At 40.1% G+C, this 12352-nt stretch overlaps 1 protein-coding gene and 3 non-coding genes across 4 annotated transcripts; all 4 read right to left on the bottom strand.

Annotated features, from left to right (window-relative positions):
- Positions 1-361: 361 nt before the first annotated feature.
- LOC119835936 lies at positions 362-11786 on the bottom strand. Its single transcript, XM_038361071.1, has 12 exons — positions 11746-11786; positions 10440-10587; positions 9420-9613; positions 7984-8184; positions 6599-6748; positions 5740-5950; positions 4856-5031; positions 4003-4258; positions 3151-3308; positions 2043-2145; positions 1191-1294; positions 362-434 (listed from the first exon to the last, which is right to left on the bottom strand). The coding sequence occupies exons 1-12, from the start codon at positions 11784-11786 to the stop codon at positions 362-364; spliced, it is 1815 nt and encodes a 604-aa protein (XP_038216999.1).
- Positions 4660-4732, bottom strand: Trnak-uuu. Its single transcript has one exon. It is a non-coding gene; the product is annotated as a tRNA-Lys (tRNA).
- Trnak-uuu lies at positions 8635-8707 on the bottom strand. Its single transcript has one exon. It is a non-coding gene; the product is annotated as a tRNA-Lys (tRNA).
- On the bottom strand, positions 11284-11356 carry Trnak-uuu. The gene has a single exon. It is a non-coding gene; the product is annotated as a tRNA-Lys (tRNA).
- Positions 11787-12352: the final 566 nt, after the last annotated feature.

Genomic DNA, 12352 nt, shown 5'->3' with positions numbered 1-12352 from the left:
CCTAAGATGGAGCGCGCTTCCCTAGAAGGTACCTGTTCACGACTTTTGAAGATCCCCAGATTATATCCGTCAGGGAACACAGATTCAGGAAGCATGTTCCAGTCCCTTGCGGTTCGAATAAAAAATGTAGAGTCGAACCGCTTAGTCCGGGTACATGGAACGTCCACCATGAAGCGGTCCTTGATAAGTGTACAAAGTTTGAATTAAATCTGTCCTCTTGAAGTGGGTCAAATTCGAGTCCAAAGGTCACATACAAACTTTGTACGTGTTAAAAACTACATTTCTTCTGCTTTCTAAAAAAAAATTTATTAAAATAAAACAACTATTGCATAATTATTATTTTATTAATTAATAATTAACACTATTTGATACAATAACAGAATTTATCCAAATGTGGGCTTGTACCATTCAGACACGCTGGCTCCTTGCCATATCTGTAAATATTTTTTTTTATTAATTACTAAATATTTCACCTGGTTTTGATCATGGAGTAACGTAATGTATACAAGTATTATATAGCTGATGAGTTTGTTTGGTTGAACGCGCTTATCTCAAGAACTGCTGGTTCTATATCTAAATGTTATGTATTTATCGCGGGCGAAACCGCGGAGGACCGCTACATATATTGTTGAATAATTAAATCTTGAATATTTATAATCAATTTTTTCCTTGAAAAGAAAAACATATACATATATTATCTGCACAATACTTACAAAAAAACATTGTTAGGAATTAAGAATTTCTATATTTATAAAGCGTCCGTTAAAAAAAAATCGGTCAAGTGCGAATCGGACGCGCGGCGATAAGGCTCCAGTAGCAGCGTAGATTACTTGTACCGCACAAACAAAATAAAAAATATGGTTCATCCATTTTTCAACGTGCTAGCTGTTGAGTAACGTCAAATTATAATTGTTGTTATAGCGACAACAGGAAAGACCTACAGAGACAGGTAGATAGACAGACACAGACAAACATATAAATAGACAGACAGATAGATGGACAGACAGATGGACAAACAGACAGACAGACAGACGAACAACAAAGTCTTAGTGTAACAACAGATTACATCATAATTACTACATAAGTAATAAAATTCCATTCTAACCTTTGGATACGGAAACCTTAAAAAAAAAAACAAAAAGGGGGCAAAACAAGAAAACTCTTAAAAGAAATAAAAAATCAATACAAACGCAGATATCCTAGATATATCACGATCGCTGACAATGTACTGGTCCGTCAGTACGTTGTGCCTGATTGTCGCTTCGAAGGCGGCGCGTTTCGGACTCATCACCACCTGAAAAACATATTATTACATTAAATACAATGCTACTTATATTATAAACTAGCTTTTGCCCGCGGCTTCGCACGCGTTATTTCGGAGTAGTTTAATAGATGTCATTATACATATAAACCTTCAGGCAAGGTAGGTTTATATGTATAACTAGACGCTCGCCCCGGCTCCGCCCGGATATCAAGATTCCTGTTTTATCCCAAGGGTGCATTTAATCAAGATGAAAACTATTTTATCAACCAAGTCAGCTTATACCCTGTTTGTATGCCAAATTTCATCAAAATCCGTTCAGTAGTTTCAGCATGATTGATGGGCAAAAAAATATTAGTGTGATTACTTCCCACAAAAGGCCACTGGGGGGAGGAAGCAGGTAGGGTTAAAATGGGGGTCAAATTACAACAATTTTTCTATTAAATTTCTAAATTTCATCATAATCCGTTCAATAGTTTCAGCGTGATTGACGGAGAAATATCCAAACAAAATTTCACAATTATAATATTAGTGTGATGTGTATATATATATAAATTACGTGCCACCTTGTTTGTCCGCGATGGACTCCCAAACAACTCAACAGATTTTAATCAAATGTGCAGTTTGATCCAACATAAAAGATAGGATAGTTAATATTATTTCAATTGCTAAAAATTACTACCGCGACGGAGCCTTTAACTGCCGCGAATGTAACGCGAGCGCAGCCGCGGGCGGAGGCCAGTGAACTCAAACAAACAAACAAACAAACAAACAGTCTCACCATCATCTGATAGTACGCGTGGCTGTCCCGCCGCGCGGCGCCGCTGCGGTCGCGCCGCACCACCCACCGCACCGACACGATCTCGCGCGCCGCGCACAACTCTCTGTCAAAACATTTCTTTTGACGTGACAACGTCTTAAATTAGGTTGCGGCTCGGAGTCACTCATGAAAAAGTGTAACGGCCGGTAACGTTACGATGAGTCACCGAACTACGATCGGTCCGCCGCGCGCGCAGCACTAGAGAATTAGGCGCATTGAATCGGCGCGTGCTTGTGTCTCTGTCTCTGTCTTTTTAGTAAACAAAATATGTTTTCTATAGTTAAAATTTGTGCAATTCTTATTTTCATTCAATTCCTTGTTCCTATTGTGCAATTTAATAATATTCATATCAATAAATATTCTACCGAGAAAAAGACGTTGTCACGTAAAATCTTCGCCCGTAAAACCGACTTTACAGGCAACCATTTTTTATAAGTAGGTACAATCAGAAATATTTCAAATATATCCTGATAATTTATTTATTTATTTAACTCTTCAACAAGATAGTACATAGAAGAAAACTTAGAGATAATAATAATAATGAATAAAGTAAAGCGTACAATTTGTTTGGCGGCCTTATCACTTAGAAGTGATCTCTTCCAGGCAACCACGGTAAAAGGTAACGAGCATACTGCTGAACTATAAGCGAGACGAATAATGTTTATCTGCAATTGATAAAACGTTTAAAAACAGTATTTGGTGTGCCTTTTGAATAACTAAGGAAAGGATACCAATGACGGAATAACAAAAAGTACGAATTAAACTCAAAACTTAAAGTAGAAATAAAATAACATACAAATAATAACGTCAATGATATATAACCATTGTTCATCTTATCCTATAACATAGAGTCTATCTCTAATATTGAAATAACCGTTTTTCACTACATGTACCTGAATATACGTATGGTTTGTCTATTCGTTCCGGCTAATCGCTGGAACGGCTGGACCTATTGTGACGGGACTTTCACTCAGGCGAGGAACAACTTGGGTTACTCTTTTTGCAAATCAGCTAATCCCATAGGAACATTGGGATATAACCGCAACTAGTATACACGAGCACAACGCACCGCTTGCTGGCGGTAGCGTTATTGATGAATTCCGTGAGCGCGGCAGCGAGCGCTTTGTACGCGGCGTCGGTGGCGCCGACGTCGCGCCAGCGCACGTTGGCGCACACGCACCAGTGCGGCAGCACGCCCGCGTCCTCGCACGTGCGGGACGACGCTATCTGAGAAGAAACAATTTTTTTTAATTTATATAATATTACTAGCTGCACGCCCCGTCTCCGCCCGGGTTGTCATTTATCGTAATTAAAATTATTTAAACTATCCTATCTCTCAAGTTGGATCGAACTGCACACGGTGTGCGAATTTTATTATAATCGGTTAAGTGGTTTAGGAGTCCATTGAGGACATACATTGTGACACAAGATTTATATATATTAAGATGGACATGAAACTCGAGAATGGCTCGATCAATTTGGTTTTTAAGCGTTTTTTTATATCTGTGCCAATTTATCTTATAACCTCCCCCCCCCCCTTCATCACTTACGCACTCAGCAAGAACTCTCTCATCACACACGTTTGTCATTGACGCATTTCCCAAACTGCCTCCAAACCTTGTGTATGTGGAAGTCGAGTACGCTTCGGCACGATTAGTGCCAACTCGCACCGGGGAAGCACCACACCCTCACAGAAGACCGGCGGGAAATAGTAGCATGCACCACCGTGAGTGGGGGAGCCGGAGGTCCATTTCCTTTTCCCCACCCATCCCATTCTACTCCCACATTCCAGTCGTCATCCCTAACCCCTTAAAAACGGGCAGCGCATCCGCAACACTCCCTGCGAATGTTGATGAGAGGTGGTGATCACCATCAGGCGCCCCACCAGCTCAGTTAGCCGCTACGCCACAAGCCCACAGACCGGTTCCAACATGCTGAGGCCGCGCAGCATACGACTGCCCGCGACGGTAAAGTTGCTGGCGCGAAGGCGGAGCCCCATGGCGTCCAGCGCCGTGGTGTGCACGTCGAAGGGGGTCGTCAGCACTTGGCTGTTGGCCCGCAGGTGGGCCGCGGCCCGGGGTCTCTCCAGCTGCAGGTCCCGGGGCAGGGTCACGGCCATGAACGCCATGCGCTCCTCCATTTTGCCCTGGTACGTGTTGCGCCGCATCTCCGAGAATCTGGACGAGTGGGACGGGTTTTAATCGGGTTTTAAATCAATGAGTGGGTCTAACATTCTAGATGAGGAAAACTTCAATGAAGATTTATACCATAGGGTCTGAAACATGTTTTGGATCTGTTGAAACCCGGGGGGTTGGGTTAATGGTTATAATTCATTAAATTGATGACTAAAAAAATTTAACCGGGTTATATTGATTATGACAGAATATATCTATATTTTAAGTTATTTTAGAACATGATATAGAGATGAAAACTGGCCTTATGTAAGCACATACTTATTCAAGAAATTACTTATTAAAAAAAAAAAACAGACTCACAAACAAATATTATAACGTTGATTATGATATAAATATAAATTTTCATAAAAAATAAGTGAAGAAATCCATTGCAAAATTACGATCGCCCGAACAGGGACTTGAACCCTGGACCCTTGGATTAAAAGTCCAATGCTCTACCGACTGAGCTATCCGGGCCATGTATACTAAACAATAAATACTAAACAGGACTTATTATACTTGTTCGATTTGTAATATTAGTAGGATAGGCTGTAGGATAAGGTGTAGGATTGGATGAAGGATAGTGGGAAGTTCAAATACCTCGGCCCGTGGTCTCCCATCAAAATGAACAGAGTGTTATTGAGGACGTGGGAGTCCTTCAGATGTCGCATGAAGTCCACCAGGTCGTCGTCGGCCGTGGAGATCAGATCGAACTGGTCGTGGCTGATGTCCGCTATGAACGTGAAGCAGAACGTCTTCGATTTGATGCTTATGAACTGAAAATCAAATGAGACTCAATTAGTATAATTTTGTTATACTTGCTGTTCGCCCCGGCTCCGCCCCGTGGTACATATATAGCCTACTAGCTATTGCCCGCGGCTACGCACACGTTGAATCCTTATTTAAGGAGTAATTTAATGAATGTTATTATACATATAAACCTTTCTTTAAAACACTCTATCTATTAAAAAATACTGTCAATAATCTAACAATAACCGTTGTGTAGTTTTAAAGATCTAGACATACATACATAGGGACAGACGCGGGAAGCGACTTAGCATTTGCTATGTAGTGATGGTACTCAGTGAAATTGCACCTTTCCAAAGGTGAAATAATTCTTGAAATCGGTCCAGCATCATTTGCGTGAAAACGTTACAAACATACAAAATCTTCCTCTTTATAATATTAGTGCAGATATTGTTTTTAACAAAAAACTTAACCGCCTTCAAATTAGTTGGCTGAATTTAAGTTCCCATTTATTGGAGGTCCATTTGAGGTAAACGAGATCCACCTTACCAACAACCAGCTCCAGCTTTCAACTAAAGCATCATCAAAATCGGTTCACCCCGTGGAAAGTAACAAAACTAAGAAAAAAAACAAAACAGTCCAATTCATCAACTCTAGGCATGCTCCTATCGATTCGTAGGTTAACACTTCGTTTTTTCAAGTTTGTCGACATGCAAGAACAAACATACAAAAAGCACCTGCTTGGTCAGATCGAGCAAGACTTTGTACTGCGGCTTCGCCCCGATGCAGTACCGCTTCCTCGTGCCGGTCCACCATTTCGTCCCGGCCTTCGCCTCCTCCATGAGGAACGGGCGCAGGTAGTGGTCCGCGGGACGTTTCGAGAAGCCATTGTATCGGTATTGGAAGGAGCCGATCCACGGCATGTCCTCGTAGTAAGCGGTTTGATAGCTGGAAATCAAAATATGACATATTAGCTGTCCGTCCCGGCTTCGCCCGCGGTATATATACGGCCTGTGTCACTCAGTGGAGTGGCTTTCGAGTGGTTAAAGAATTTTTGAAATCATTCCAGCGGTTTTTATGTGAAAACGTTAACAAACATACACAAATACAAATGTTCTCTCTTTATAATATTAGAATAGACTGGCTGTCTGCCCCGGATCTGCTTGTGTTATATAGCCTATAGCATTCAGATACGCATTATATGCACATATTATACATACTGAATGTTTCAGAAAGGCGCTGGATTCTGTTTCATTAAATGTATAGAGGATAAGGAAAATTATAAAAAAAATAGTTTTAGTTAGATGCAAGCACTGAAAAGGGAAACTAGTATGTCTATATGTGTGATTCTGGTTAGGATCAAAATTTTTTTTTAGAAAGATGGAAAAACTGAATGCAAAAAAAGAATTCAGTTTTTTTTTATTGGTATCACCTATCAGTACATCGTCCCATCGTCCATAATACCACATTGCTTAATGAGTTATCCCGACGTGCCTAGCATTATTAATGCAAAAAAAAACCTTTTTTCTTTCATTCATTAAATTTTTTTTAATACAATACTGTTTCTTTTCCTTCCCAACACAGCAAACCACTCACCCATCGTCCGCGGCCTCTTTGAATATGAACAGATCGGGGTCGAGCTTGGCGCGCGTGTGCACGCGGCGCGCGCTCGCGTGCTGCCACTCGTGGCGCCCCGACAGCGCGGGGAACAGCGCGTCCGGCGTGCCGTCCCCCACTATGTTGTACCTGCGCGTTATCGCAGGCTAGCTGTGCGCCCCGGCTTCGACCGTGGTGCATGTATAGCAATGGAGCCGGTGGTAAGCGCTACCACCGCCCGTGGACATTTGGAGAGGCGTAAGATCGTTTGCAGACCTTACGTCTCTACAAATAGATTGCCGACTTTATATTGGAAAGGGATTGAGAAAGGAAAGGAATGGGAAGGGTAAGGAAAACGATATGGGCCTCCGGCTCACCCACTCACCGAACGTAACACAGCAATATGCTATTTCACGCCGGTCTTCTGTGGGGGTGTGGTACTTCCCCGGTGCGAGCTGGCCCAACTCGTGCCGGAGCATGCTCGACTACAACACTAAAGCCTATGGCCTTTCTCAATAAATGGGCTATCTAACAGTGAACGAATTTTTCAAATCGGACCAGTAGTTCCTGGGATTAGTGCGTTCAAACAAACAAACTCTTCAGCTTTATAGTTTATTGTGGGAGTCGAGCACGCTTCGGCACGAATTGGGCCGGCTCGCACCGGGGAAGTACCACACCCCCACAGAAAACCGGCGTGAAATAGTGGCATGCCACTGTGTTTCGTGCGGTGAGTGGGGGAGCCGGAGGCCCATTTCCTTTTTCTCACTCGTCCCAGTCCATTCCTTCTTTCCAGTCGTTAATCCATTCCTTTTCCCTTACCCCAAAAAAGCGGGCAGAGCATTCGCAGAGGCCCTACCTTTGCGAATGTTCATGGGCGGTGGTGATCGTTTACCATCAGGCGAACCACCAGCTCAGTTGCCCGCTATGACATAAAAAAGTGCCTAATTGATATACAATCAGTTGATAACAAATCACAGACAGTCACAAAGACTATTAACAAAGTGAGGGTAGTTGGGCCGAACACCAAGGCACATACCATACGAATGCGCCTAAGTAATTCTTTTTCTTTTTTTTCGGACTCGACGGCTAAACGAGTTTTGACAGGTTTCGAAAAGCGACATCTGTATCTTAAGTGACAAATATTTATCCAAGAAAATAATAAAACACAATTGATATCCGACAATACAAATACATACAGAATAATTGCATTTTGCAACATCTTTCATACTAAATGATACATATTTCCACATAAAACAGGTTGTGTGGTAGAGATTGCTGTTAAGCACCGAACTCAAACTCAAATATTTATTCAATTAGACTAAGTAGAGAAGCACTTTAAAATACGATAGTTTTGGAATTTGTTAGTATTTTCTTAAATAACACACCCATTCATGATCACCGCTCCCAGTTCGTCCACCAACACCCTATAACTCTTAGGCATCTTGCGCACGAAGCCGTTACGCGACGTCGAATCGAAGCCCAGTATGAGCACGTTTAGGCTGTTCTCACGCGAGGCGGGAACGCTGCGGTTCACCTGGCGCACGCCGGCTATGTAGCCCTGCCATCTGTGAGACAACAGGCCGAAACTGGAAAAAAAAGTTTTTTTTTTAATAACTGTTTTTTAAGATACCTAGGTGTAAGAATGTAAAAATGTACCTAGATTAAAAAATATAAGGTGTCTGAAAGGAAAATTATGTTATGTAAGTATTAAATATGTTTACGTGTGTATAATTACATTATAATTATAAATAACTTAAGTCCTCGTCTGTCTATTACTTATATAAAGTTATAAAATATTAAATTATAATAGTTTTCTGATATAGCATTCAGTTTTTTATTTGCGTATCCACATGCATTATGCAGCAAACATTTTTTTCTTTTCATTTTGCAGTTATATAATTTAATGTGATATAAAAACTACAGGCTGGTCCAAAATGATTTTCAAATACTGGGACAAGTAGTAAAGTTATGTGTGAAGTCAGAAGATTTTTTTGTATGGTTTTGTATACCTCCTTAATATTTTGCAAAAAAATCACCGCCCGAACAGGGACTTGAACCCTGGACCCTTGGATTAAAAGTCCAATGCTCTACCGACTGAGCTATCCGGGCCATGGAGCAATTTCAATAATTAATAATCTTTATTTTTATTGAGTGGTATAACTTAAATAATAACGCATAAACAATGACAAAGAAAAATTATAAAAATAAGAGTTTTCGCCCTGTTAATTATAAATTGTAACGAATTAGTAATGAAACAATGTTAAATTCCTGCGTAAATTCTACTTATATTATATAAGTTTTATAATTTTAAGCACAGTCAGTTTGTTGGAAATTGGATTACCCTTAGATATATAAATAAAAAAAGAAAAAAAAAATTTAATCTTTCGATCTACTTAGAACAATGTTATTATTATTATATGTATCACTCTAAGAGAAGGAACAGGTCCTCTTAACACAGGTATTACCTAGCAAGAGGGCCTGAGCCACAATCCACTTGTACAATAATGTAAAAAACCTAAGAAATAAAGATTTATTTATTATTTATTATTATTATTATGGTAGCAAATAAGATTTTAACCAACTTGAAAATAGGAGGTTGTATAGTCTTATAACCTTATAAATTATCAAAAGTAATTGTGAAGAAGATTAATCTTATAATAAAACAACAAAATTTTGAATGGAGCCACACAGATGCATTTGAAATGACAAAAAGAATCATCATACTCCCAGTTGAGTGTTCTGAGTTAACAAACCAAAAAATAGGGTCAATTTTAGAATTCTCTTTTTTTGAAAACGGTTGAAAACAAATACAAACACTCACCCCTTCTTATCGTAGCCAAAACACGACACTTTAAAGTAATCACTTTGATTGAGTATATACTTTTCATCACCAGACAACTTGACTCCATCACCGATTTTATAATTATCATCATCTATGTATATGATATCTTTGTATACGCAGGTGATGTCCCTTTTTGTATCCAATATCTCCTTTTTAACATAACATTCTGACATCTGCAAGAGAAAACATAAAATAAAATAACGATTCATGATATATGTTTCTTTTTATCACACTTTTATTAGCTTCACCTGTGTGTTTGTATGTGACCGACTCATTTGACTCAAATTTGACACACTTTAAATGGACAAATTTAATTCATACCCGCGGTTTCACCCGCGTAAGTCCGTATCCCGAAGGAATATCGGGATAAACAGTTGCCTATATGTTATTCCAGTTGTCCAGCTGTCTACGTACCAAATTTTATTGCAATCAGTTCAGTAGTTTTTGCGTGAAAGAGCAACAAATGCACACACATCCTTACAAACTTTCGCATTTATAATACTAGCTGCGCCCCGCGGTTTCACCCACGTAAATCTGTATCCCGTAGGAATATCGGGATAAAAAGCTGCCTATATGACGTTATTCCGGTTGTCCAGCTGTCTACGTACCAAATTTTATTGTAATCGGTTCAGTAGTCTTTGCGTGAAAGAGCAACAAACGCACACACATCCTTACAAACTTTCGCATTTATAATATTAGTAGGATTAGTGACAATACAATAATTTCATGAGCACATCTTATTATCTTGAAAAGGATGCACGTGGTGGTGGTGGTGGTAAATATAGTGAAGGTGATGAATGATGTTGGCGGTTTTTTTTATTAGCTGGTGGGTCGCCTGATGGTAAGCGCTACCACCGCTCATGAACATTTGGTGAGGCGTAAGAGGTCAATTGATGACTTTATATTGGAAAGGATTGATGAGATGAATAAAGGAAAGGGCTGGGAAGGGTAAGGAAAAGGACATGGGCGATGATCATAGTGGTGATGGTGGTGACGTACATTGCACTCGACCCAATCCTTCCCCTTGCACGTAACCTTCGGCATGTCCCTGTTATACTTCATGGCGACCGGCGAAAACGGATCGACGTCCGGGAAGATACAACCGACGTCCGGCGATGACACGTGCGTGCGCGTGTTTGGATGAATTCTGCAACGAAAATACACACATTGCACTCTTTGAAGTCGGTTAAGAGTTCATAAACTAGTACTATTACATAGTATAGAGCAAAGTCGCTTCCCGCGTCTGTCCCTTTGTTTGTATGTATGCTTAGATTCTTACAAGTAGGTAAATCTTTTAAATGTGGCACGAATTGGGCCAGCTCGCACTGGTGAAGTCCCACACCTCCCACAGAAAACCGGTGTGATTTAATAGTATATATATTGTGTTTCGTACGGTGAGTGGGGGAACCGAGGGCCCTTTTCCTTTTCCTCACCCTTCTTAGTCCATTCCTTCGTTCTAGTCGTCAATCCTATCCCTATCACTTACCCCTTTTAAGCGGGTAGCGCATTTGCAGAGACACTACCTCTGCGAATGTTCATGGGTGGTGGTGATCGCCTACCGTCAGGTGATCCACAAGCTCAGTTGCCCGCTAAGACATAAAAAAAACTACCCAACAGAATTGAATGGGGCTTTATTTTATAGAAAGAATAATTCAAGAGGAAGATATCTATAGAACAACTCCGAATTTAACGCGTGCGAAGCCGCGGGCAAAAGCTAGTGGGCAATAAAGGAGAATACGTTTTCTATCGTACCGAATTCAAGAAAGAAAGAAAGAAAGAAACATTTATTTCAATTCAGATGAATATATACTTTATTATTAGATAAATATTGCATAAAATTAACCGCCCGAACAGGGACTTGAACCCTGGACCCTTGGATTAAAAGTCCAATGCTCTACCGACTGAGCTATCCGGGCTTTGCTTGTTAAGTCAAAATTCATCAAGTTACTCTTTTTTATATGTTTTGTAAACATTACTACAGATAACATAATACTATACTAGTACTATATTATGTATGGGAGAGTTTAATATAAATTTTTTGATGGAATATTTTATTTTTATAAAGTTACTAGCTGCTCCCCGCGGTTTCATCCACGCAAGTCTGTATCCCGTAGGAATATCGGGATAAAAATGCTTATGTGTTATTGCAGTTGTCCAGCTATGTACGTACCAAACATTGCAATTTACAAGTTACGTAGCGTAGTAGGTAGGTTAGCGTGAAAGAGTAACAAACATCCATACGTACATACACCCATCCATACCCACAAACTTTCGCGTTTATAATATTAGGATTAGTAGGACTTACGGGTTAGTGGTCAACATATCATCGCTAAGTTCCTTGTACATGTATAAATATAGTCCGGTGGATATGAAAGTGCCCACACATATAACAGTCAGCATTTGTACCTTCCTCGATCGGTTCTGTAACCTCTTTATGTTGTGGTTTAGCTGAAAAGCATGTTTTAATATGAAATCAGCTTAAGAAAGTTATATATATGTATAACTAGACGCTCGGCTCGGCTCCGCCCGGATATCAAGATTCCTGTTATGTCCCAAGGGAGCATTTAATCGGGATAAAAAGTATCCTATCACCCAAGTCAGCTCATACCTTATCTGTATACCAAATATCATCAAAATACGTTCAGTAGTTTCAGCATGATTGATGGGCAAAAAAATATTAGTGTGATTACTTCTCACAAAAGGCCACTGGGGGGAGGAAGCAGGTAGGGTTAAAATGGGGGTCAAATTACAACAATTTTCTATCAACAGACAAAAATAATCACGCACTATCGGTTAAATACCCACGGAGTTATCGAGTGTTAAAACTAAAAATATAGTCGAATTATGAACCATTTTTTGTTTTAGGGCCTTTTTTATGTCATAGTGGGTAATTGAGTTAGTGGTTTCGCCAA

The sequence above is a fragment of the Zerene cesonia genome, chromosome 22, assembly GCF_012273895.1.
Source record: "Zerene cesonia ecotype Mississippi chromosome 22, Zerene_cesonia_1.1, whole genome shotgun sequence".
Lineage (NCBI taxonomy): Eukaryota > Metazoa > Arthropoda > Insecta > Lepidoptera > Pieridae > Zerene > Zerene cesonia.
Note: the sequence above shows the minus strand (reverse complement) of the source record. Positions and strands in the feature narration are given on the sequence as shown.

Bases quoted from the DNA above. Each gene is read 5' to 3' on its own strand.
- LOC119835936 (XM_038361071.1), bottom strand. From the start codon at position 11,786: ATGTACAAGGAACTTAGCGATGATATGTTGACCACTAACCC. The intron at 9,614-10,439 runs GTACGTCACCAC...TTTCTCTTGCAG, and splicing joins AGGATTGGGTCGAGTGCAAT to ATGTCAGAATGTTATGTTAA. The intron at 5,032-5,739 runs GTGCTTTTTGTA...TTTGATTTTCAG, and splicing joins TGCTCGATCTGACCAAGCAG to TTCATAAGCATCAAATCGAA.